This window comes from Scyliorhinus torazame, chromosome 4 (genome assembly GCF_047496885.1).
Source record: "Scyliorhinus torazame isolate Kashiwa2021f chromosome 4, sScyTor2.1, whole genome shotgun sequence".
In the NCBI taxonomy this organism is placed as follows: domain Eukaryota; kingdom Metazoa; phylum Chordata; class Chondrichthyes; order Carcharhiniformes; family Scyliorhinidae; genus Scyliorhinus; species Scyliorhinus torazame.
Window position 1 is genome coordinate 225,293,129 of NC_092710.1, and position 24,341 is coordinate 225,317,469.

Sequence of the window (24,341 nt, forward strand, 5' to 3'; positions counted from 1 at the left end):
AACCAGCATAGAAGATTGCAGAAAAGGTGAATGCAAGTGGTTTTAGGCACGATACACCTATGTTTAAAATTTCCTGATTTTTCTGCCTGGTTTGCGCTGATATCACTGACACAATCAAACGGAAGCTGTCTCTGAGGACAAGAGAGTAAATATGAATATTTTTGTCATATCATCTCGATTTTTAAAAGCAGTATCTTTGAGACAAGATCACAATCCTCAGGGGATTTTAACTGTATCTAAGTTTTTATGCAGGATACAACAGAGTCAAGTGCAACGAGAAAATGTGAAAACTGGAAGGAAGACAGCAGAATTTGAAGATGCTCCCGAACGCAGACAATTTTGCAAATGGCCATGCAAGTGCTCACGCAAACCTTTGTGCTTACCTGGAGTAAGTCTGGTTACTGATGGCTGTGGATGTTGCAAAACCTGTGCGAAGCAATTTGGACAGCTCTGCACTGGAGCTGACACCTGTGACCCTCACAAGGACTTGTACTGTGACTATTCTGGCGATAGGCCTAAGTATGAATTTGGAATATGTGCATGTAAGTTAAATCCTAACAATAATTTCTGTTCAAGCTTTCTGAAAATACTGAATTAGAATTCTTTAATTCACTCAATTATTATAATTGATTGCAATATGGTTACGTCAATGTTGTGAAAAGAAAAACAGTCTGTCCAAAGACACATTAGGAAAAGCATATCTGTATTTTAAATTATTATTATTTTAATACGTGTAGTATTTTAAAGGTGTTATAATCCTCTTGAGTTCGACCCAGAGTCGCAACACAAGTGAATGAACAAATAATTCTTAGAAAAATGCCCAAATTCTTTGGCCCTTGGCTGCCTAATAACTATAGTCACCAGGTTTGCAAATGTAAACACAATTACTTTTTATTAATAACAAGAACTATAATGAAATATGCAGCAAATACAATTAGTTGACTATTATCTAATTCCTAATTCCCCACTTTAACTTCTCCCCACCCCCGTATCCTCTATACACACACACACACAAGACAGACAATCACAGAGGGGAAGAAAGGGGTTAAAAAAAAAAGAGGGGAAAGGGAGAAAGAGTCTTTGTGTCAGATGGTTGTTACCAGCACCTTCTCTTCAAACCCACCTGCCGCAAGAATGTCACGGGCGAGACATGGACAATGGAGAAGTACATTGACCTCGGGCGGGATTCTCCGGTTGCCGTGTGGACGCAGCCAGAGAATCCCACCCATAGTCTCTGAAACGGAGGACCCCATCGGAATATTTATTCCGCAGTTTTGAAATAGGAAAGTTTTTTGGTCAAAATTACTGACTTACCTATTCAGGGAATTGGAGAAAATCATTGGTCCAAGCAAAAGCAGTCAATTTTAAAGAACATGTATTAGGTGATATTCACAATCATATACTTGATGTCGTCAGAAGTGTGCTTCCTCTGATGCCTAATCTATTATCACATCTAACAGTTTAGCAGGTGTGAGGAGCTGCTGTTAACCACTGAAAGAACAAAAGGGGGGTAGTGATCAAATATGGTCTGCCTCTGGGTTGCAGGTCTTAAGAGGCAGAAGGTTCCTGAGACTTTGGGAGCCTGAAAGGATGGAAATAACATTGGCATTCCGTCTTTTCATTGTTGAGTTTGGTTCACTGACCAAACCAACTCTAATTAATCTATTTAGAGGGCAGCACCTCACGGCACTGAGGACCCGGGTTAGATCTCGACCCCGGTCACTGTCCGTGTGGAGTTTGCACATGCTCCCCGTGTTTACATGGGTCTCACCCCCACAACCCAAAGACGTGTAGAGTAGGTGGATTGGCCACAGAAAATTGCCCCATAATTGGAAATAAATAATTGGATATTCTAAATTTTTTAAAAATGTATGAATCTATTTAGGATATCCAATGAGTAAGCCCTAATTTCTCTCGTCAGGATCCATGCAACAGAGATGCTTCTGTAATAAGTCAGAGCTGGATTCTCCATCCCACCGCGCCCGATTTCTGATTCAGCATGCCGGCGGGAAGCTCTGTTTCGCCGGCTGGTCAATGGAGTTTCCTAATGTGGGGCAGCCCCACGCCATTGGGAAACCCCCGTGCTGCCGGCAAAACGGAGCATCCTGCCGGCGGAGAATCCAGCTCACTGTCACGAAGCATGCTGATGTTATCTGCGAGGGTATCCCAACTTGGAACACCAGTTCATGGGGATGTATAGTTTTGTTTTGGCATGAGGACACAAGTGAACCCCCAGTGAGAATAAACAGCCCAGACATTGTGTAACATTCATTAAACACTGTTAAAGTAAAGAAAAGATAAATACACACAAACAGGACTACTCTACTCTCAGACAATTAGAGTATTTGAATTTCTAAACTCACACACAATTTATGTAGAACCAAAATATACGTATGATAGCTGAACTTTGTAAGACTTCCCCTGTCCCCAAATAACATCCAAATTAAATGACCAGCGTATAGTTACCACACAATACTGGGGTGATACTCAAGTCTGGGAATTCTCTTTTCCTGGTCCAGCGAAGATATTTAAAACTGCCGTGATGAAGGTTTTCTACACTGCCTTGCCTCTAAGACTTAGAAGCTTGTTGAAATAAACTGGCTTCTAAGCTTCTGGTTGGAAAAGTAGCTTTAGTTTAGTGGCTGGAAACTGGCCTGTCTGCTTTCTGATATTGCTACGTGTTAACTGTCTGCATTGTTTCTGATCATCCAGCCAATTATACCTTTGTTCCTCTTCTGTCTATTGGACTGTCTGCCCAATCAACATCCTCGACTATACATTAACATATGTATACCTCATTGATGATTTCCAATTATCTATGTGAACTGTTTCTACTCGTAAGTCATTCATTGACATGTGATTCTTATCTAAAATGTCTTTTAAACTCATTAAAGTGAGAGAGGCCAATTACTGGACCTTTTGAATTCAGTGTACTGATGTCTCGAGGCAGATGTCCACATGTTGTTGAGGGCTGGGCTGGGCTGGGTTGGGCTGGCTGCAGAAGGGGGAGCTGTAGGAAAGGGGGGAAGATGGGCAGATGGTGGAGATGGTCATGGGCTGGGGCGCCCAGGTCGCACTCCACACATCACCCTCAGTACCCCTCCCCTCTCCTCCCCCTCCCTCTCTACTCCAACCCCCCCCCCTTCACCCCCGCCCCGTACCCCAACCCCATCTCCACCATCCCAAGGGTTCGATGATGGAATGGCTAGCTCGCATGCAGGGATCACCATGCTGACATGTTTACAAAGTCTTACCTGATAGCAAGCAAGCAGGAATTTTGTCAACATCTGGAATAATCTCTCTCCCCTTCTGAACATGGTCGTTCATGACCCAATTGTTATTATTTCCCAAGCCACAAGAATCAAAATTCAGTCAGTTAGAAACTTGCACAACCTATTATGATTATAGTAAAATCTGTTTACAGGTTTTCAAAAATTGAGAGGAACAATTTTATTTTGGATACCTATTTCATATATTTAACTTACTTTCTCAAACTGCTCTTTGTTTTCTTTAGATACTCTTGGAGCTGGGTGTGAGTCAAATGGAATCTATTACAGGCATGGGCAGATATTCCAGCCACACTGTCACTATAAGTGCACATGTGTGAATGGGGCATTTGGATGTACGCCCACCTGTACAAAGAAATTGGCAGCTGGCCAATGTAGAAATCCCAAGGCCATAAAGATATCTGAATATTGCTGTGAGAAGTCTATTTGCGATAAGAATGGAGTGAAGATTCAGCAGGCAGCAACATATAGAGTAATGTCTGGTAGGTGATTTAAATAAGTCCACGCAGTCTAAAGTTTAAATATGTATATACCTCAGTTGCAAAGGAATAGCACAATTGGTGATAATCAGCCAAGTCAATGGATAGTTCTTCAACTTGTTTGACAGGCATGGGATTGATTTGATTGTTTTTTTAGCCAGCTAAAAAGGAGATGTCTCTGCTCAAGGTAGATTACCTGAAATACTGGTAGGTCCCATTTGGCAGTTCTGCTCTTGAAAAGAATTACAGAGTAGCATTGATATTGAAGGAGTCTGCAGATGTGTGGATATGAAAGAATCAAGCAGGAAAACTGGGAATTAAAATCCAAATAAATAAAAATAAAAATTGCCAGCAAGTACAGACCATGTAATGTTGGTACAGAAATATTTTATAATGCAGCCTTCAGATAGCTAATTCTAGCCTTTAAGGAATGTGAAATTTCAGCATTTCCATTTTTAAAAATGAGTTACTATATCATTGTGAGAAAAGTGATTTCTACGCAGTCAAACTACAGACTGCTTATTTTTAAAGTTACATTATTTATATTAAGCAAGGAAGGTTTTGGAAAATCTGGGTTTCAAACACCAACATTTATGTTCTTTGAATAACTTTGTTTAAATATTATGTGGGTGACATAATCAGGACAACTTTCCTGTCCAGGAAGAGGGTTTGATTTTGTAAAGATTCTATACAGCAGCAAGGCCAAACATGTTTGGTCAAATGATTTCCTTCAGCCTGGTAAGTCTCAGTAGTTCTATGCTCAAATTTATGCTCTGTACAGAAAAATTATAGCATGTTGTAAAAAGGACATCGTTATAACTTGACAGACCTGCAATATATTTTGGAATTGGAAAGAGAAAAAAAAATGACGTATGTGGCAAAATAAACATTTCCAGATTACCACTTCACCAGACATTCCTTCTAAACTAAGGGCTAAGTTTTAACCGCTCTCTCTAATGGGTTTTCACATAGGGGAGGTGGGCTGTGGGGAGGGTTTTGAGGTTGAAGGGAGTGGTTCAGGGAATGTGGGGGGGGGGTTTCACAGAGTGGCGGGTAAACTTGTTCAGGCCTTGGGCAATGGAGGGAGCACTTCCATTATTAGGCTACTTTTGAAATTGAGCACCCCAACCCAAGGTTGATGTTCCCTGGGTGCTCCTTGTATGCCTGCCCTTAAAATCACAACCCCCATTGGAAATATTTTGCTCTTATCTTTATTTCAATAGGATATGGAAAGACCCGCTTACAATATGTAAATAATTCATTTTGCTGAAAATGTATTAATTCTACAACTGATGCTTTATTAAGCAATGTTAATTTAGAATTAAAAATGATGAAATAATGTAGGGAATGTTGGGCAGTCCCATTGGTTCTGATGGGTTGGGTCACATCCATTTGTTTCTTGTATGGCATAAAGCCTTTGTACTTACAAGCAATGTGCAAGTGTTAGCAATATATTTTGAACATGCTGCTGTACTGAAATGACCCCTGTATGCAATTATATTATATAAAGCCCATTAATCCTTTTTATATAATTTTGCATTCTTCCTTTTAAAGATCTTTTTATATGCAACCCTGTATTTCTGTCTCAACAATCCACTGAGATTGTTATTGTTTAGATTGCAAATTCAATCGCTATTTTCCAAACCATTTCACTGTAGTTGCTATGTGTTTGCCTAGACCCTAATCTCATTATATCGCAGAATCGCAGAAAAATACACTCCAGTCCCTAACGCTCCTCCCAGCTCTTCCTCTCACTTACGCCTAACCTCCTCCACGGGGGCACTCTCCCTGTCCAGCAATCTCCCATACATGTCCACCACTCTTCCCTCCCCAATTAATCCTCGGATAGAAGTTTATCCTGCAGCACCAGGGACGGCAGCCCAGACCCATATCCTGTAATCTTTTCAATTCTTTCTCACGGTTTTCAATGCCCTGACATTTGCCATTGTCTGCAACTTTCTACGTCAATGCCTAAACAATTTCTGTATAGGCAGATTAAAACAAATTAACACTTGCTAATCTTGCTAATCTGAGATAAATCCTGTTAAGGTCCCCATAGAGACTGATAACTTTTAAAAGCAAAGAATCCCCATGACACCAGCAGAAAAAAAAACTATGGTTAAGGTTTCACCTACCACCTAAAACTAACATAATTCAAACATAAATTTACAGGCAAGGCATATTTCAATCAACAAAGGTAAATTTCACTTTAAATAGTCCATACACCAAAGCTATGCCTCATGTATTGTGCTTTACTTACCATACAAATGTGTCACTCCATGCATTTCCATAGGCTTTCCAACATGGCCTTCATTAGGTAGGTTATCTCACTGTCCACTCAATTGTTTCTGCTCTTGTGGTGCATTCACCAGCAGCAGTTTTCCACCTGAAGTCCACGGACACAGTTGGCACCAGAAAGGCACTTACGAACTCTCTCACTCAGAACACAACACTCCTCATGGCACAGAATTCCAAAGACTCCCTTCCATTTAAATGAAGTGGTTGCCTCTGGCAATACTGAAACAGCAGCAGTGGGTCTTGTCCAATTCACAATTCCCTAATCATCTTATCTTCAGCTCCCTGCCCTTTGCAACTATATATGAGGAAGCAATGGCTTAGTATTGTTGCTGAACTAGTAATCTAGAGACTCAGAGTCCTTCTCTGGGGGCATGTTGCTATATTTATTTGGTTATGAATATGGCGGTCAATATGGTCACCTTCCTTAATCCTAATTTTACCATAGAATTTACAGTGCGGAAGGAGGCCATTCGGCCCATCGAGTCTGCACCGGCTCTTGGAAAGAGCACCCTACCCAAGGTCAACACCTCCACCCTATCCCCACAACCCAGTAACCCCACCCAACACTAAGGGCAATTTTGGACACTAAGGGCAATTTATCATGACCAATCCACCTAACCTGTACATCTTTGGACTAATTATGTTTGCTCTAGAGTCGCCAGGTATCTTTCGATACCACCACAAGGTTCAAACCGAATACTGATCAAAGACTCGATACACCAGTTAGTTAGTTCAAAGTCAATGCTTATTTGTTTACACACACAGTTAAATATACTCATGCACAAAACTTTACAGACTAAACTATCACTACTGCTAAAGCCTATACTTAGCTTCGGGCACCCACTCAGTCAGAGGAACAATGGCCATTGTTCGGTTCTGAGGCTGCTGGGGGTCGAAGTGGTGAAGGGGAACTGCTAAGGTTGTCCGTCTGGTAGCGTGCGTTGACCTTGGACTTACTTGCTTCTGGTGCAGCTGGTGGACAGGTCTCTCCTTGGTGAGAGCCGGGTCCAAGAGAACGATTCTCTCTTGGGGGCTCCTCCTTATATCCAAAGGGGGTTAGTGCTCTTTTGGGCGGGCCTTGAACTTGGCCCCAATGAATTGGGCCATTTCTTGATTATTCATATGGACTCGTCCAATAAAGGGGTGAGTGTCCTAGGTGGCCGTTGGCCTGCTTTGTTTCGGTCTCCTCTGGCGCCGGGGTGTCTGCCTTAGTATCGGTTACTCAAATGTTACTTTTTTGTTCCCGGAGATGGACCATTAGTATGCTAATGGGCCTACAATTTTGGTCTTGTCTGGGAGCTGCGGCTCCAATATGCAGACAAACCCTGAACCTGCCTGTTTTCTCAGTATTGTCCATTTTCCCTGCAATCTTTGCAAAGTGTCTATTTTGTAATCGGGAAGTGGCCATCCCAGATGGCTACACACCCTCCTTGTGATCCTCAATGCGAAGCGTGAAGGATCACGTTACCGCGTCATCTTCGTTCTCTGACCAAGCTGGGCACCCATAAGCACTTCACAGGCTCTACACTGCTCTATCCTATGAATCGCAATTTTTACCTAAAATCATTTTACATACATACATCATTATAAAACTCTACGGGGCGCTATGACATTCAGGCATGCATTACAAAATAAAAAAACTGGAACCTCTAACTATCCTCAATAAACTATCGTCACTCAAACAATCAAAAATAATCTACAGCTTTTTAAACTGTACGAATAGCAGCAACCCCAGTTTCTCTGGCTTGGCAGTCAAGCACAGAGGTTTACATTTCTTTATTGAACGAACAAAACACACATAAAGAAAAACGGATGCACTTTAATTCACTTGAAGGGGTTGGGGGGTTTGTTGGAGTCCGAAAATAGGGGACCTAAACGTGGACATCGGGGTGCAAGAGCGGGAGGCTCTCCTTCACCATTTTCTGAGTCTAAGTATCTGCACAACATTGCAGAGTATCGCCAGTACTAAGAGTGCTTCTACTATGTAAGATAGTGAATACCAGGTGATAAAATTGTCACACCAGGTCAGGGTGTCGGTAACTATCTCAGGGGTAACTATCTCGGGGTTAACTATCTCAGGGTTAACTATCTCGGGGTACAGTGTATGGCAGGGGTAGAATCATTCATGGCCTGTGTGGTAGGGGTCAGGGGGGTAGCGTCCACGCGCAACTGAAGGGATCCCGATAACGATCCAGGTGAAAAACTTGAAGGTTGTCTTCATCTTTCCTTTTGTCGGTCTTCTTCTTTTTCTTCCTCTGTGGTCCCTGAGGTTCCAGCGATCTATGGACACAAACATAATATCTGTTATTTTCTTGCTTAAGGTCTCGTATGTCTGTCCTTTGTTGCCAATTACCCATTATAATTGGTCACCAACTGTTGTGTTTTTAAACCGAATATGTGGACAAGACATCCGAGAAAGTTACTGACCAGTGCGAGCCGCCTCACAGCCTGTGCGATCTACCATCCTCGTGTTTGAGGATGTAAATAGCATACGGAAGCAACTTAAGGGTCGCCAGAAACAAACAAAAGAATTTCGAACGTAACAAGCCAAAATGGGTGGAATCCCCGGGTAGGACGGTGACCAGTACCATATGTGCTCTACCCGAGCGTAGCTGACCATAGGGGGGTCCTCAGGCAGGCCGGGGACCAATGCCATTTCTCCACTGCCTGAGCGACCGGCAAGAAAGGGTAAGAATGTAGTCGTCGTGGGGGCTCACTCTCGTGATCGAATCAGAAGAGTAGCTATGATTGGTGTCTGTCGACAAACTAGTTCCTCTGAACAGTTGTCTGTTGACAAACTAGTTCCTCTGAACGGTTGTCTGTCGACAAACCTGTTCCATTAACAGCCATTGGGCGTAAAAGGGTAGTTCTGCCTGCAACAAGACCTGGCGTGGGGCCATGAAAATTTTTAAATTCACAAACAACATTTAACATGTACATTAAACGAACAAACGTACAACAAACATGGTGCAGGTTCCATCAGAAAGGACACCGTATCTCTCCATCAGTTCCTTTTTACCATCATGTGGGCACCTCATTACTCAGTTGCGAACAGGGTCACAAAGGAATTTGTTTGGTGGGAGTCAGACTCTATGTCATCATCTTCTCCCGGCTGCCATACTCTTGACTGGAGTAGTTTGTCTAAAGCTGCTTGGGGCGAGTTAGGGTCCATCTCATAATTCTGGATGAGCCTGAACGAATTGTCGCAGTGCCAGAATCGTGTGTCGAGGTTGGAGCTACTAGGTTTTAATCCCTAATCGTCGTGCGGTGGGTCTGGGTCAGAGGCTTTGATGTATGTGATTTCAAAGGGGTCGCTGGAATCATGCTCGGATTCACTGGGAGTGGTGCAGGGGTATAATCATAACGTGGTGTGCTGTGGCTGTCGTCATTGCTATCGCTATCACTGTCGCTGTCGCTGCTGGTTGGAGGAAGGGAGAGGCGGAGTCGTGCCTCTGGGGGTGGAGTTGAAGATGTGTCTGAGGACGGGCTGGACTGGCTGGGGGAGGGTAGGAATGCGTCATTTGTGGGCGGGGCGGCTCGTCTGCTGCTGCGAGCAAGATGTGGTGTGCATGGTTGTTCTGCGAGCCATAAGCCTTAAGCTGGTTTATGTGAAACCACACAGACTTGCTGTTGGGATAGGTGATTTTGCATACCGAGGGGCTTACTTTGTCAGAGATGGAGTACAGTCTGGAAAATTTGGCGGAAAGGAATGAACTGGGGTTGTATAGGGAAAGCATCACTTGTTGCCCTACTACAAACTCGGTGGCGTGTACCGTTTTATCGAAACAAGCTTTGCTTTGTTTTCTCCTGGTCCCAAGTCTCACAGTTGCTGCGAGCTGGGCTGCCTTTATGTTCTCAATAAGCTGCTGTACAGCATTTTCATGTGTGAGGGCGGTGACTGCGGGGCTGGCCATATCCAGTCCTAATAAATACTCTGTCCCTTTCATGGGGCGTCCGGTCATGAGGGTGTGGGGGGGTGTATCCTGTGGACGTGGATACCGTGTTTCGTAAGAACATTGAAGCAAATGGGAGAACTGAATCCCAGGTGCTGTTGTTCTGTTGCACCATTTTCCTGAGAGTGGCTTTTAGAGTTCTGTTCATCCTCTCTACAATGCCACTTGACTGGGGGTGGTATGCTATGTGAAACTTCTGCCTAATTCTGAAAATTGTGAGGACGTTCTTCATTACTCGTCCTGTAAAATGGGAGCCTTGATCGGACTCTATACTGCGTGGGAGGCCCCATTTTGTGAAGATGTGCTGTGTTAGGATTTTAGCTGTTGTTTTGGCCGTATTCGGTCTGGATGGGAAAGCTTCCACCCATTTTGTGAAGGTGTCGGTGACCACCAACACATACTTAAAACCATTTCTGCAGGGGGGTAGGGGTCCTATGTAACCTATCTGCAAATTCGCCCAGGGGCCATTAACGGGGCAGGCGTGACTAAGCTGAGCCTTTCTTGCATATCTGTCCGGATTGTTCTGGGCACAGATCAAGCAATTTTCAATGTAATGGGTTACATCGCCTTTTAAATCAGGCCACCAGCAGAAAGGTCTGAGGTGGGCTAGGGTGGGTTCAATGCCTTGGTGTCCATGATGGTCATGGAACTGACTATTAATCTGGTTCCTGTCCTGGCTGGGAACTACATAAATGCCGTCGTTCAAAATCACACCAACATGTGTGGTTATTGCGTTCTTAAACTTATCGTACGGGGCTGGGAAGGTTCCTTTTAAAACTTCCTTGAGTTTTTCATCTTCCTTTTGGGCTTTCGCTAGATCCTGAATGTTGGTCTGTGAGACCTGAACTGCGTGTACTGGGGTGCTCTCGGGGGGGTGTTCCAAAAGTAACCATGTCTGGAGCCTGCCTTCGCTAGGGCGTCTGCTTTAACGTTACCGGGGGGGGGGGGGGAAGAACGGTGATGACTGCGAACTTTAATAGTGCCGTATTTCCTATCTTTAGCTGTCTCTAGGATATGCCGGAGTAATGGGGCTGAGGGTAGGGGCTTTCCGTCTGCAGAAACGAATCCTCTAGTTTCCCACAGGGGTAGGAATTCTGTTAAACTATTACAGACATATAAACTGTCCGAATATATGTCCGCTGGGGTCGGGAACGAGTCAGGGTAATCAACAATGTAAGCTATGGCTGCCAATTCTGCTGCCTGCGAGCCTAGATGTCCTCTACATAAATGCCGCAACCGGTGATTCTCTTTCCATTCAAAACTGTGGAGGAACCATCCACATAGATTTTCAGGGGTGCGCACATGTCTGTGGGCTGGGGTCTTTGGGGTGTAGTATCTGCTTTCCTGGGAGCTGACTTAGGTATAAATGGGCCTGAATTATGGTTTGGTGATGATCTCACGCTGATGTGGGATACCTGCATATTGCAAATTGTCGGCTAGGAAAGTGTGGGTCTTGGTTCTTTTAACTGTAATGTCCTGTCCCTGTAAAAGGAGGGTCCAATGGGCTGCGCGGATTTGGCTGACTGCCATCTTTAAGTCGACCATCTAATAATAGCTGTGTTGGGGTTTGTTCAGTGAGAATGGTGATGGGGTTGAGTCATGTAATGTAGGCAAAGTATTGTACTGCCCAAAAACTGCGAGCAGGTGCCTTTCGCAGGCAGAAAATCCTTGCTCGACAGGATCTAACACGCGTGAGGCATATGCCACGGGGCCTAATTGGTCATGGCGTTCCTGGAGGAGCACGGCCGAAAGGGTTCGGTCGGTGCTTGCTACTTCGATTGCGTACGGGGAAAATGGATCTGGAACCTGTAATGGGGGGGCTGTGCTGAGGGCTCTCTTTAAAACATCCACGGCATCCGTGTGCTGTGGAAGCCATTCCCAAGGTGCCGTTTCTTGAGAAGGTCGGACAGGGGCTGTTACGTTATGGGGAAGGGGCAATTTGTTCATCGAGTCAATTCTCTTTTGCTCGAGCTCGCGTTTACCATGTGTGATTACTGTACCCAAGTAAATCACTTTTTTCTGCAAAATCTGGGCCTTCTTGGGGTTGACTTTACATCCAATCTGTTTTAGGAGTCCTAGGAGTTCGGCGAGAAGCAAAATGTGCTTTCCCTTTGTGTCTGTCTGCAGTAGCAAGTCATCTACATACTGGACCAGACAATCGGGTCGGGAAAATTTTGCTAGTCCATTTGCCAGCTGTCGGTGGAAAATGGAGGGGGAGTTGTGGAAGCCTTGTGGAAAGTACGTCCACGTGTATTGCTGTCCCTGGAATGTAAAGGCGAATTTGTACTTGCACCCTTTATCCAATGGAATGGACCAAAAGCCGTTGCTAATGTCCAAAACCAAAAAAATTTTGACTGGAGCCCCTGTTTGAGCATAGTATCGGGACTCGTGGCTATGATGGGGGCTGCTACTGGGGTTACTTTGTTCAGTTCCCGGTAATCAATGGTCAGTCGCCATGATCCATTGGGTTTCCTGACAGGCCAAATTGGTGCGTTATTCGTGAAGGCTACTGATCGGAGTACGCCTTGATCAAGCAGACTCTCTATTACTTTTGAAATTTCTCCCTCTGCCTCTTGGGGAAAACCGTACTGCTTTTGGGGTCTGGGGTCGGGACCTGTAATGTTCACTAAGCCAACGATCTTGCCACAGTCGTGCTTGTGCTGTGCAAATGCTGCTTTGTGTTGCTGCAGGACTTTCCTAACTTCTTTATTGTGACTAATGGCTCGGGGGTCGAACCAGAAGTCTCCTACTGCGCTAATTCTGTTTTCATAGTCTCGAACTGTGAGCGTGGCGTGGGCTCGTGCTGCCTTTGCCATTTTCCAAACACATTTATTAACCGGATCAAACGAGAGGTTGTGGGCGCTCATAAAATCGATTCCTAGGATGTGTTCAGCTGTCTGGGGTAGATCGACCAAAACTACGGGGTGTTTAATTGTAATGCTCCCTATTTGTATCGCTACAGGGGCTGTGATGTGTCCTTGTTGTAAATGACCTATAAAGCCGCTGAGTGTGATGGTGTCTGTTGTGGGCCATGTGTCTCGTTGAAACATCGTAGAGGAATTGAGCGTGGTGCAGGACCCTCCTGTGTCCCAAATAAATTCTACGGGGTGTCCCCGGACTTTGCCTGCTACAACTGGTCTACCAGACTTGTCACAGACCCAAGTTGGCAGGCCCGAACACCGTCAATCGGTGCCGTTCATGTCTGCATTCTCTGAATGGGCGCTAACACTATGGATTGGCTTTGCCCTATTCTTATTTAGGGTGCCTGTCTATTGGTTTTTCTGCTGCTTTTGGGGCGCGTTGCACTCTCATGCATAGTGTCCTAATTGTCCACAATTGTAGCATTCCTGGGATTTGGGTTGCGGTGGGCTGTTCCTGCCCTCATTTACCCATGCGGGGTTCTGGTGCTTCCTAACTGGATTCATGTCTGCCTGCTCTTCCTCTGCAAATGCGGTTTTGCATTGGACGGATTGTTCCCAAGTGGGGGGCAATCTTTTCAAAACCCATTTCTCGTTCTGGGCCTCATCTGAGGGGTCGTAATTTGAGCAAGCTCTCTGTCCTGCCTCTGTCGCATGAGAGACTAGGATTCAAGTCCATTTGGCCATATTATCCGCGGGCAAATGTGCGTGGGCTAACTTTCCAAATACTGCTGTGAAATGTATCCACAAGCATCCAGCAAACACTGTGGGGTGCTCTGTTTTCTTTTGCCTACACTTGTTTAGGCCTTCTACGGGGTCTCCTCTGTTATAGCCGATCACATCCAGGATCGCTGTGTGCATTTCTTGGAGTGTGATCCTCCTACGTTCTGTGGGTCGGGAAGGGCTGCCACGACTGAAGGGTCGAGGCTTAAAACTGTGAGCTTCACTTGCTCCTTTTCGTCCAGGCCGTACATGGTAGTCTGCTGTTTAACTCTAGCGAAAAACTGGTGGGGGTCTGATGTGGGAAGGAACGGTGTAATTTTTCCACACGCGTCCTGTAATTGGGTCACGGTTAACGGAGTTGTATTTAGGAAATCTGTGTTTCCTTCTGCTGTGGCCCTGCGGTGTGTGGTTACAGGGTTCATGGGGGGGTGTTCTGCCTGTTCGGTTGGGGTGCTTTTCTTTTTTGGGGTTTTTCTTTTTAAAAAAAAAATATTTATTCAAATTTTCCAACAAATTTTCAACAAACCCCCCCCCAACAAGAAAAAAAAAGCAATAACACAACAATCAGAAGTTATACAATGGATTTCCCCCGTATACAATAACCCCCCATATAACATTTAAAAGCACAAAATAGGGGGGAAAAAACACCTTCACCCAAACGCCACCCCAAAAGAAACCCCCCCTCAACCCCTGCCCCTGGGCTGCTGCTGCTGCTGACCTCCTCCTAACGCTCCGCGAGATAGTCTAGGAACGGTTGCCACCGCCTGGAGAACCCTTGCATGGACCCTCGCAAGGCAAACTTTATCCTCTCCAGCTTGATGAACCCTGCCATGTCATTGATCCAAGCTTCCACACTAGAGGGCTTTGCATCTTTCCATCGTAGCAAAATCCTCCGCCAGGCTACCAGGGACGCAAAGGCCAGAATACCGGCCTCTTTCGCCTCCTGCACTCCCGGCTCGTCCGATACCCCAAATAATGCCAATCCCCAGCTCGGCTTGACCCGAGCGTGCACCACCTTGGACATAGTCCTTGCAACACCCCTCCAAAACCCATCCAGTGCCGGGCACGACCAGAACACATGGACGTGATTTGCCGGGCTCCCCGAGCACCTCCCACATCTGTCTTCCACCCCAAAGAACCTACTCAACCTCGCCCCTGTCACATGCGCTTTGTGAGTAACTTTGAACTGTATTAGGCTGAGTCTGGCGCAAGACAAGGAAGAATTAACCCTACTCAGGGCATCAGCCCACAGACCCTCATCTATCTCCTCCCCAAGATCCTCCTCCCACTTGCCCTTTAACTCCTCCACCTAGGCCTCCTCCTCTTCCTTCAGTTCCTGGTAAATCGCCGAAACCTTGCCTTCTCCAACCCATACACCCAAAATCACCCTGCCCTGAATCCCACGTGCCGGAAGGAGCAGGAATTCCCTCACCTGCTGCCTCTCAAACGCCCTCACTTGCATGTACCTGAAAGCGTTTCACGGGGGTAGCCCAAACTTCTCCTCCAGCGCCCCTAGGCTCGCAAACGTCCCATCGATGAACACGTCCCCCATTCTTCTAATCCCTGCCCGATGCCAGCTCCGAAACCCCCCATCCATTCTTCCCGGGACGAAGCGATGATTCTCCCGAATCGGTGACCAAACCAAGGCTCCCACCTCGCCCCTGTGGGGCGTCGCCGCCATCACCGGACTCGTGGTGTACCTTGCCGGCGAGAGCGGCAGCGATGCCGTCACCAGCGCCCTCAGGCTCGTGCCCATACAGGACGCCACCTCTAGCCTCTTCCACGCCACCCCCTCTCCCTCCATTACCCACTTACGGATCATCGCCACATTGGCAGCCCAATAATATCCACACAAATTCGGCAGCGCCAGGCCCCCCCCTTTCCCTGCTACGTTCCAGAAACACTCTCTTCACCCTCGGGGTCTTATTCGCCCACACAAATTCCATAATGCTCCTGCTTACCCGTTTGAAAAAGGCCTTGGGGATCAAAATGGGAAGGCACTGGAACACAAAGAGGAACCTCGGGAGGACCGTCATTTTCTCCGACTGCACCCTACCCGCCAGTGAGAGTGGCAGCATATCCCATCTTTTAAAGTCCTCCTCCATCTGCTCCACCAACCGCGTCAAATTGAGCTTGTGCAGGGCCCACCAACTCCTAGCTACTTGGATCCCCAGGTACAGAAAGCTCCTTTCCGCCCTCTTCAGCGGTACCAAGTCTATCCCCCTTCCCTGGTCCCCTGAATGCACCACAAAGAGCTCACTCTTCCCTACATTGAGTTTATACCCCAAAAAGTCCCCAAACTCCCTAAGGATCCGCAACACCTCCGCCATCCCCTCCACTAGATCCGCAACATACAACAACATGTCATCGGCATACAACGACAGCCGGTGTTCCTCTCCCCCCCCTCCCCCCCCCGGACCAATCCCCTCCATTTCCTCGATTTCCTCAGTGCCATGGCCAGCGGCTCAATTGCCAGTGCAAACAACAAGGGGGATAGCGGGCACCCCTGCCTCGTCCCCCGGTACTGCCGAAAGTACTCCGACCTCCGCCGGTTCATAGCCACACTCGCCACCGGGGCTTTATATAGCAGCCTGACCCAACTGATGAACCCCTCCCCGAACCCAAACCTCCGCAACACTTCCCAAAGATACTCCCACTCCACCCGATCAAAGGCCTTCTCCGCGTCCATAGCTGCCACTACCTCCGCTTCCCCCTCCACCGAGGGCATCATAATCACATTTAGGAGCCTCCGCACATTTGTATTTAGCTGCCTACCCTTCACAAATCCCGTCTGGTCCTCATGAATCACCCCCCGGACACAGTCCTCAATTCTCGTAGCCAGAGGGCAACACGGTAGCGCAGTGGTAGCACTGCAGTCTCACGGCCAGAGGTCCCAGGTTCGATCCCGGCTCTGGGTCACTGTCCGTGAGGAGTTTCACATTCTCCCCGTGTTCGTGTGGGTTTCGCCCCCACAACCCAAAGATGTGCAAGGTAGGTGGATTGAACACGCCAAATTGCCCCTTAATTGGAAAAAAAAATGAATTGGGTACTCTAAATTTTTTTTTAAATTCTCGTAGCCAGCAACTTCGCCAGCAACTTAGCGTCAAGATTGAGGAGCAAGATCGGTCTATACGACCCACATTGCAATGGATCCTTGTCCCGCTTCAAGATCAAAGAAATCAGCACCTTGGACATTGTCGGGGGCAAGGTCCCCTTCTCCCTCGCCTTATGAAAAGTCCTCACTAGCAACGGGCCCAGCAGGTCCACGTATTCCCTGTAAAATTCAACCGAGAACCCATCCGGCCCCGGGGCCTTCCCCACCTGCATGCTCCCCAATCCTTTAACCAGCTCCTCCAACCCAATCGGCGCCCCCAAACCAGCCACCTCCTCCTCCTCCACCCTCGGGAACCTCAGCTGATCTAGCAATCGTCGCATCCCTTCATCCCCCGCTGGGGGCTCAGATCTGTACAGATCCCCACAGCAGTCCCTAAATACCTTGTTTATTCTCACCGCACTCCGCACCGTATTCCCCCCTTTATCCTTGACTCCACCAATCTCCCTCGCTGCCTCACTCTTACGAAGCTGATGTGCTAGCATCCGACTCGCCTTCTCCCCATACTCATACGCCGCCCCCTGCGCTTTCCTCCACTGTGCCTCTGCTTTCCCCGTGGTCAACAGGTCGAATTCCGTCTGGAGGTTCCGTCGCTCCCTAAGTAGCCCCTCCTCGGGGGCCTCTGCATACCTCCTGACCACCCTTAGAATCTCCCCCACCAACCTCTCCCTCTCCCTCCCCTCTCTCTCTTCTCCCTGTGGGCCCTGATGGAGATTAGCTCTCCCCTGACCACCACCTTCAACGCCTCCCAAATTACCCACACCTGCACCTCCCCGTTGTCGTTGGCCTCCAAGTATTTTTCAATACACCCCCGCACCCACCCGCACATCCCCTCATCCGCCAACAGTCCCACATTGAGGGGCCACAGCGGGCGCTGGTCCCTCTCCTCCCCCAACTCCAGCTCCACCCAATGCGGGGCGTGGTCCGAGATGGCTATGGCCGAATATTCCATTCCCTCCACTTTCGGGATTAGCGCCCTACTCAAAAATGAAAAAGTCTATCCGGGAATAGGCTCTATGGACGTGGGAAAAGAAGGAAAATTCCCTGGCCTGCGGCCTGGCAAACCTCCATGGATCCACTCCCCCATTTGGTTCATAAACCCCCTAAGCACCTTGGCCGCAGCCGACCTCTTACCCGTCCTGGACCTAGAACGGTCCAGTGCTGGGTCCAGCACCGTGTTGAAGTCCCCCCCCCAATTATCAAGCTTCCTACCTCCAGATCCGGAATCCGACCCAGCATGCGCTTCATTAAATGGGGCATTATCCCAATTCAGGGCATATACGTTATTTGGGGTTTTTCTTGCGTACATGTCCCATGTACGTATCTGTGGGCAGTTTCATTTAACTCCTGCCAATCGGGGCCATTTTCCTGGTCTAACCGGGGTCCAAACGGACTTTGAAACCCATTCTGGACAGAAAGCAGAGATTGCAATTCTGCAATTTGCTTCCTGCACTTTGCGTGATCTATGGCGCTCTGCCTTTGTTCCGTCGTGGAAGTGTGGAGGGCTCGTAGGGCTGCTTTTAAATCATTGCACTGTTCCTGCAATTGCTCTACCTGTTGCTCGGTTTCTTGTCTTACCAAGACCGCTCGTTGCGTGTCCTGGTAGGCCTTATCGTACTGGGTCTGAAAACTACTCAAATGGGCGAGACAAGACTGGTGTGCCCCTCTTGGCATCATCCACCTCTCTGTCCCTCGCTGCTATCTGTTCTCTTAACACATTATTCTCCTTCTCAAATTCGCTCACATCTCCCTCACTATTTCTGTCTCTTTCCACAATCTCTCAAGTGCGTCCTAACGACCTCCTCTGTGCCTCACAATTGTGCCAAGCAGGACACGATTGCCATTGGCTTGCGAGCTTTCCCCAAGCTCTTCTTATGAATCTCAGACAGGTTCTCCCACCAATTATGTCCTTTACTCCCGGGACCTGTTTCGTCATTGGCGCAGAATTCGCTCCAAAGGGACCATCCTTTCCCTTTGGGATATTTTCTGATCTCTTCTTCCCATCCTCTACTGGTCGCTGCAACATCAAATTCTTGGGGGTTCATAATGTGTTCCATTGCCTTCATTGCCATTTTCTCTCTATTTCTGGGTTCTCTACTGAATTTGGAACAGGGGGTGATAAAGTGGTGATGTGAACACGGGTACGGCTTACGCTATTTTCCGGCCTACTAAACTCCCGACAGTTTTACGCAACAAAATCTCTCAGGTTTACCTTATATCCCTGTTAGTACTCTTGCATTAACACACTTCTGAATCTCGGAGGTTTGATCAGTATCGTTCTCACACTTGTGGTTTTTCAGTTTCCAATTGGATTCCAATTCAAATTTGGGTTCTCTCGGAGTGACTAGACCACTTCTAGTTCGCGTCCCGGTGGAGTCGCCAGTAAATGTTGCTATATTTATTTGGTTGTGAATATGGCGGTCCATATGGTCGCCTTCCTTAATCCTAATTATGTTTGCTCTAGAGTCGCCAGGTATCTTTCGATACCGCCACAAGGTTCAAACCGAATATTGATCAAAGACTCGACACACCAGTTAGTTAGTTCAAAGTCAATGCTTATTTATTTACACACATAGTTAAATATACTCATGCACGAAACTCTACAGACTAAACTATCACTACTGCTAAAGCCTATACTTAGCTTCGGGCGCCCACTCAGTCAGAGGAACAATGGCCATTGTTCGGATCTGAGGCTGCTGGGCTCGAAGTGGTGGAGGGAACAGCTAAGGTTGTCTGTCTGGTAGTGTACGTTGACCTTGGACTTACTTGTTTCTGGTGCAGCTGGTGGACAGGTCTCTCCTTGGTGGGAGCCGGGTCCAAGAGAACAATTTTCTCTTGGGGGCTCCTCCTTATACCCAAAGGGGCTTTGCGCTCTTTTGGGCGGGCCTTGAACTTGGCCTCAATCAATTGGGCTGTTTCTTGACCATTCATATTGATCTCGTCCAATAAAGGGGTGGGTGCCCTGATGGCTGGGCATGTCTTAGGTGGCCGTTGGCCTACTTTGTTTTCAGTCTCCTCTGGTGCCGGGGTGTCTGCCTTAGTATCGGTTACTCAAATGTTACTCTTTTGTTGCCGGAGTTGGGCCATTAGTATGCTAATAGGCCTACAGTTTTGGTCTTGTCTGGAAGCTGCGGCTCCAATATGCCGACAAACTCTGAACCTGCTTGTTTTCTCAGTATTGTCTATTTTCCCTGCAATCTTTGCAAAGTGTCCATTTTGTAATCGGGAAGTGGCCATCCCAGATGGCTACAGGCGAGTTCAAATCCTGCCGTGGCAGATGGTAAAATTTGAAATCAATAAAAATCTGGAATTAAAAGTCTAAAGGTGACCATGAAACCATTGGTGACTATTATAAAACCCCATCTGGTTCACTGATGTCCTTTCGGGAAGGAAATCTATTGTCTTTACCTGATCTGGCCTACATGTGACTTCAGACTCACTGCAATGTGGTTGGCTCTTAAATGCCCTCAGGGCTGGACACATCCCGTGAATAAATACATTTTATTTTAAAAAATAAACATGGTATTTTACATCTTTGCTCTCTTTTCCTTCTGTCCCACAATAATACTTCTGCGATTCTGTGATACTGAGAGACCTGCTTCAACACAGAACCTGGTCTGAACTGTCAAACAGAAATCTGATACAACTATTGAGAACCTTGTTTGCTCCCACTTACTCGTAAATTCTGTGTTCTGAGCTGTCTGTCCCAAGGACAGACTGAAACCCAACATCAATTGCAATTAGCTCTCTATTTACCCTTCGCTTCTTATCCATATGACAACTTGAGGTAAAATGAGCAATTCTTCCTGCTTGCTAGGAAATCCATTTACTCCTTTCTGAATACTCGTCTGTTTATCTTTGGTGCTAAGGCAACATCACACAAAAACATAAAAACAGATATAGGTCATCACAATCCATATAATCAATGCTTTCTATCCTTCAGCCATCTTTCTCTTTCTATGCAATTTCCTCACCTTTAATACCTTTAAACTTAAATCTGAAGTCAATTTAATTTTTGCCTATATTTGTTTATATTACCAGTTTATAAGACAAGGCCTGTAATATGGTGGAAGAAATGCCGGCTTCAAACAACTCCATGGAGCTCATGTTCAAAGTCCTGTGACATAGGAATTTCAGTCAGAGTAACAAATGACAACACCAAATGTGAACTTCAGAGAGAAAGTAGACTGTGCTTTATTCGACCTTGTGACACAAGATTATTGAAAAATATGAAGGTAAATCACTTCAGAAATAATCTACTAACCACATTAAAATATTTTTTTTTGGGTGGGGAAGTGGGTGATGGAGAGTGACAGAACGAGAGTGAAAATATTATTATGATTGCAAGGAGATATATATTCATGTACCACAGCAAAATACAATCTAAAGTTAACAGACATTCCATTGGTTAATTTGGTCGTCTCCGGTAGAATTCATAGGTAAACATAATCATAGGACTTAAAATTGTTGATTGGGGGAGGGCTGAAATTTGGGATTTTTCAGAAAGGGAGTGGGTGCAAAATGTGTGAACCTGGATTCTTAGTTGAATTCCAATCCACATGGATGGGTTCTTCATCCTTGCACAACCCAACATCTCAGAAATGGTTTAGGGGCATGTCCGGAGTGTTCCACTTTCCCACGGAATTCCACTCAGTTTTCCTCTTTTAAGCAGGTGCAGCCTCCTTTCTTGGCATATAAGGCACCAGAAATATGACAAAAAATGTAGTTAATCCTGAGGAGTTCAATTACTTTCAAACTACAACTCTTCTCTCTGTGAGGAGATTTCTTTTCTGGCATCTACATTTTCAGCTCAATAAAGACAGTCAAGCTTTCTCCTTTGGTAAAAAAAAACCAAAAGCCTTAAAGATAAATAATTGAGTCTTGCTGAAAAAGAGACAAGTCATTGAAGCATTTTGTCTTCCACTCATTAAAACAGATACAATAATACAACATTTCAAAGGGATCAACAATTCATCTTGCATGAGTAAAGGATACTGATTGGTTGACAAGTGGATTCTGATTCATTGAGGCGTTACATGGAGAAAGCAGCAGGGAACAGTTGTTGCCCATGCTTTTAACTGAAAAAGGCAAGTGAAGATTATTCCAACACACTCCTGACTCGTGCCTTCTGGATGATGGACAGGTTTTAGGGAGTCAGGAGGTGAGTTGCTCACTGCAGAATTCCCAGCCTCTAACCTATTCCTGTAGACACAGTATTTATATGGCCGGTCCAGTTAGGTTTCTAGTCAATGGTAACGCTTCAGGATGTTGATAGTTGGAGATTTAATGACAGTAATGCCATTGAATGTCAAGGGGAGATTCAATTGGATTCTCTCTCGTTGGAGATATTCATTGTCCGGCACTTGTGCAGTGTAAATGTTAGTTGCCACTTATCAGCCCAAGCTGAATGATGCCCAGGTTGGACAACCTATGAGCACAAGCTGCTTCAGTATATGAAGAGTTGCGAATGATACGAACATTGTGCAATTATCAGCTAATATCCTTACTTATGATGGAGGGAAGGTCATTGATAAAGAAGCTGAAGACAGTTGGGCATAGGACACTACCTCAAGGAACCCCTGCAACGATGCCCTGAGCCTGAGATGATTGACCTCCAACAACCACAACCGTCATCCTTTGTGCTCGGTACGATTTCAACAAGCAGAGGGATTTCCCCCTTATTTCTATTGATGTCAGTTTTGATAGGAGTCCTTGACACTTGGGCTAATGTCAAGAGCAGCCACTCTCACCGCACCTCTTGAGTTCAATTCTATGTCCATGTTTGGATCAAGGCTGTAATGAGGTCAGGAGATGGGTAACCCTAGAGGAACGCAAATTGAGCATCAGTGAGCAAGTTATTGCTGTGTAAATGCTGCTTGATAGCACTGTCGGCAACACCTTCCATCATTTTGCAGATGATTGAGAGTAGATTGAAGGGGTGGTTATTGGCTTCATGGGATTTGACCTTTTACAGATATTTTCTGCCTGTACTTTCCTTAAAATATTTGTGAATTGTTTTTTAATTAAACATTTAAACATGTCTCATTCCCATGTAGTTTCCCATGAAGAAAACAAGATTTTAAAACTCCTTCAATATGATGCATATTTCTAAACTGCATTTAGGATATTAGGCAGTGAGCAAACAAAGTGTCTGGGTAATGCATCGCCACTTCAACAGGCATCTCTACTTCAACAGGCATCTCCACCTCAACAGGCATCTCCACTTCAACAGGCATCTCTACTTCAACAGGCATCTCCACTTCAACATTAAGGAATCAGATTTTTGAGGGTTTAGTTTAATAATCGTTCCCTGCCTGGAGCTGCCTCTTCAAAATTGGCAATGCCATAAGCGTAGATGGTAAAAATAGAGCTAAGTATTAAACTACACGCAAGGAGTCTGATCTTGAATAATTTTGAAAACAACATAACGACTGGCTGAATGGTTTTTGATTAATGAACATAAATATGCTCTACATTTTTCATTTCTTTCCCTTTTAGAAAGACAAGGAGTGTCTACAGACACTTAGGTATTCCAAGCCTGAAACATTTGCTCTCTCGGGTTGCACAAGTAGAAGAACTTACAGACCGATATTCTGTGGTACATGCTCAGATTCCCGTTGCTGTGTTCCTAACAAAGAAAAAACAGTGAAAGTAGAATTTAACTGCACTGATGGAGAAATCATCATGTGGAAGATGATGTGGATCACATCTTGCAAATGTCAACACGCCTGTATTGACTCAGAGGACATATTCTCAGATCTGAAACTACTGTAGTACATTATGTAGTTTATACCTTCATTGAGGGCAGTGAGTGAAAAAAAATAATTGTACATGTCTCATCTTTAGAGGAATGTGAATTTGCTTATACCATTCCCATGTTTATGCAGCTAAACTATAAGGGAAAAATCAAAAGTTTACAGCAACGAACATCTGGAGATATACATCAAGTGCAGTATCTTCCACAAGACTTCCACAAGACCTACTTGATTGCACAAAGAACTATTTTGTCACTTAGTAAAATAGGATTGATTTGTATAGTATATCCGTAGAAGTAGTTTCTTTGTATGAGATTTTCCTTAAATTGAATTTCTGTCGAACTTTGTACATTTCCGCACAAATCCTTTCCTATAAAAGTCAATATCAAATATGTTAAAGGAAGATAAAATGAATAAACGTCACCGCATTTGATAAGGAGCCACATCAAAGATTATTGCATGAAATAAAAGCTCATGTTGGAGGCGGTAACACATTGGTATGAAATGAAGATTGGCTAGAAACAGAGTTGGCATAAATGGATCTTTTTCCAGTTGGCCAGAATATGACAAGTGGTATGCCATAGGGATCAGTGTTGGGGCCTCAACTATTTACAATTTATATAAATGACTTGGATGAAGAAACTGAAGGTATGGTTACTAATTTTGCTGATGACACAAAGGTAGGTAGGAAAGTAAATTGTGAAAAGGACATAAGGAGGCTACAAAGGGACATAGATAGGTTAAGTGAGTGGGCAAAAGTCTGGCAAACGGGAATATAATGTGGACAAATGTTACATTGTCCATTTTGGCAGGAAG

At 45.6% G+C, this 24,341-nt stretch overlaps 1 protein-coding gene across 1 annotated transcript; it reads left to right on the top strand.

Moving 5' to 3' along the window:
- The first annotated feature begins 151 nt into the window (after positions 1-151).
- On the top strand, positions 152-23,939 carry LOC140411478 (cellular communication network factor 6-like). The gene is made up of 4 exons (XM_072500573.1): positions 152-542; positions 3,515-3,769; positions 20,812-21,005; positions 23,269-23,939. The coding sequence occupies exons 1-4, from the start codon at positions 152-154 to the stop codon at positions 23,542-23,544; spliced, it is 1,116 nt and encodes a 371-aa protein (XP_072356674.1). The 3' UTR covers positions 23,545-23,939.
- The last annotated feature ends 402 nt before the right edge of the window (positions 23,940-24,341 follow it).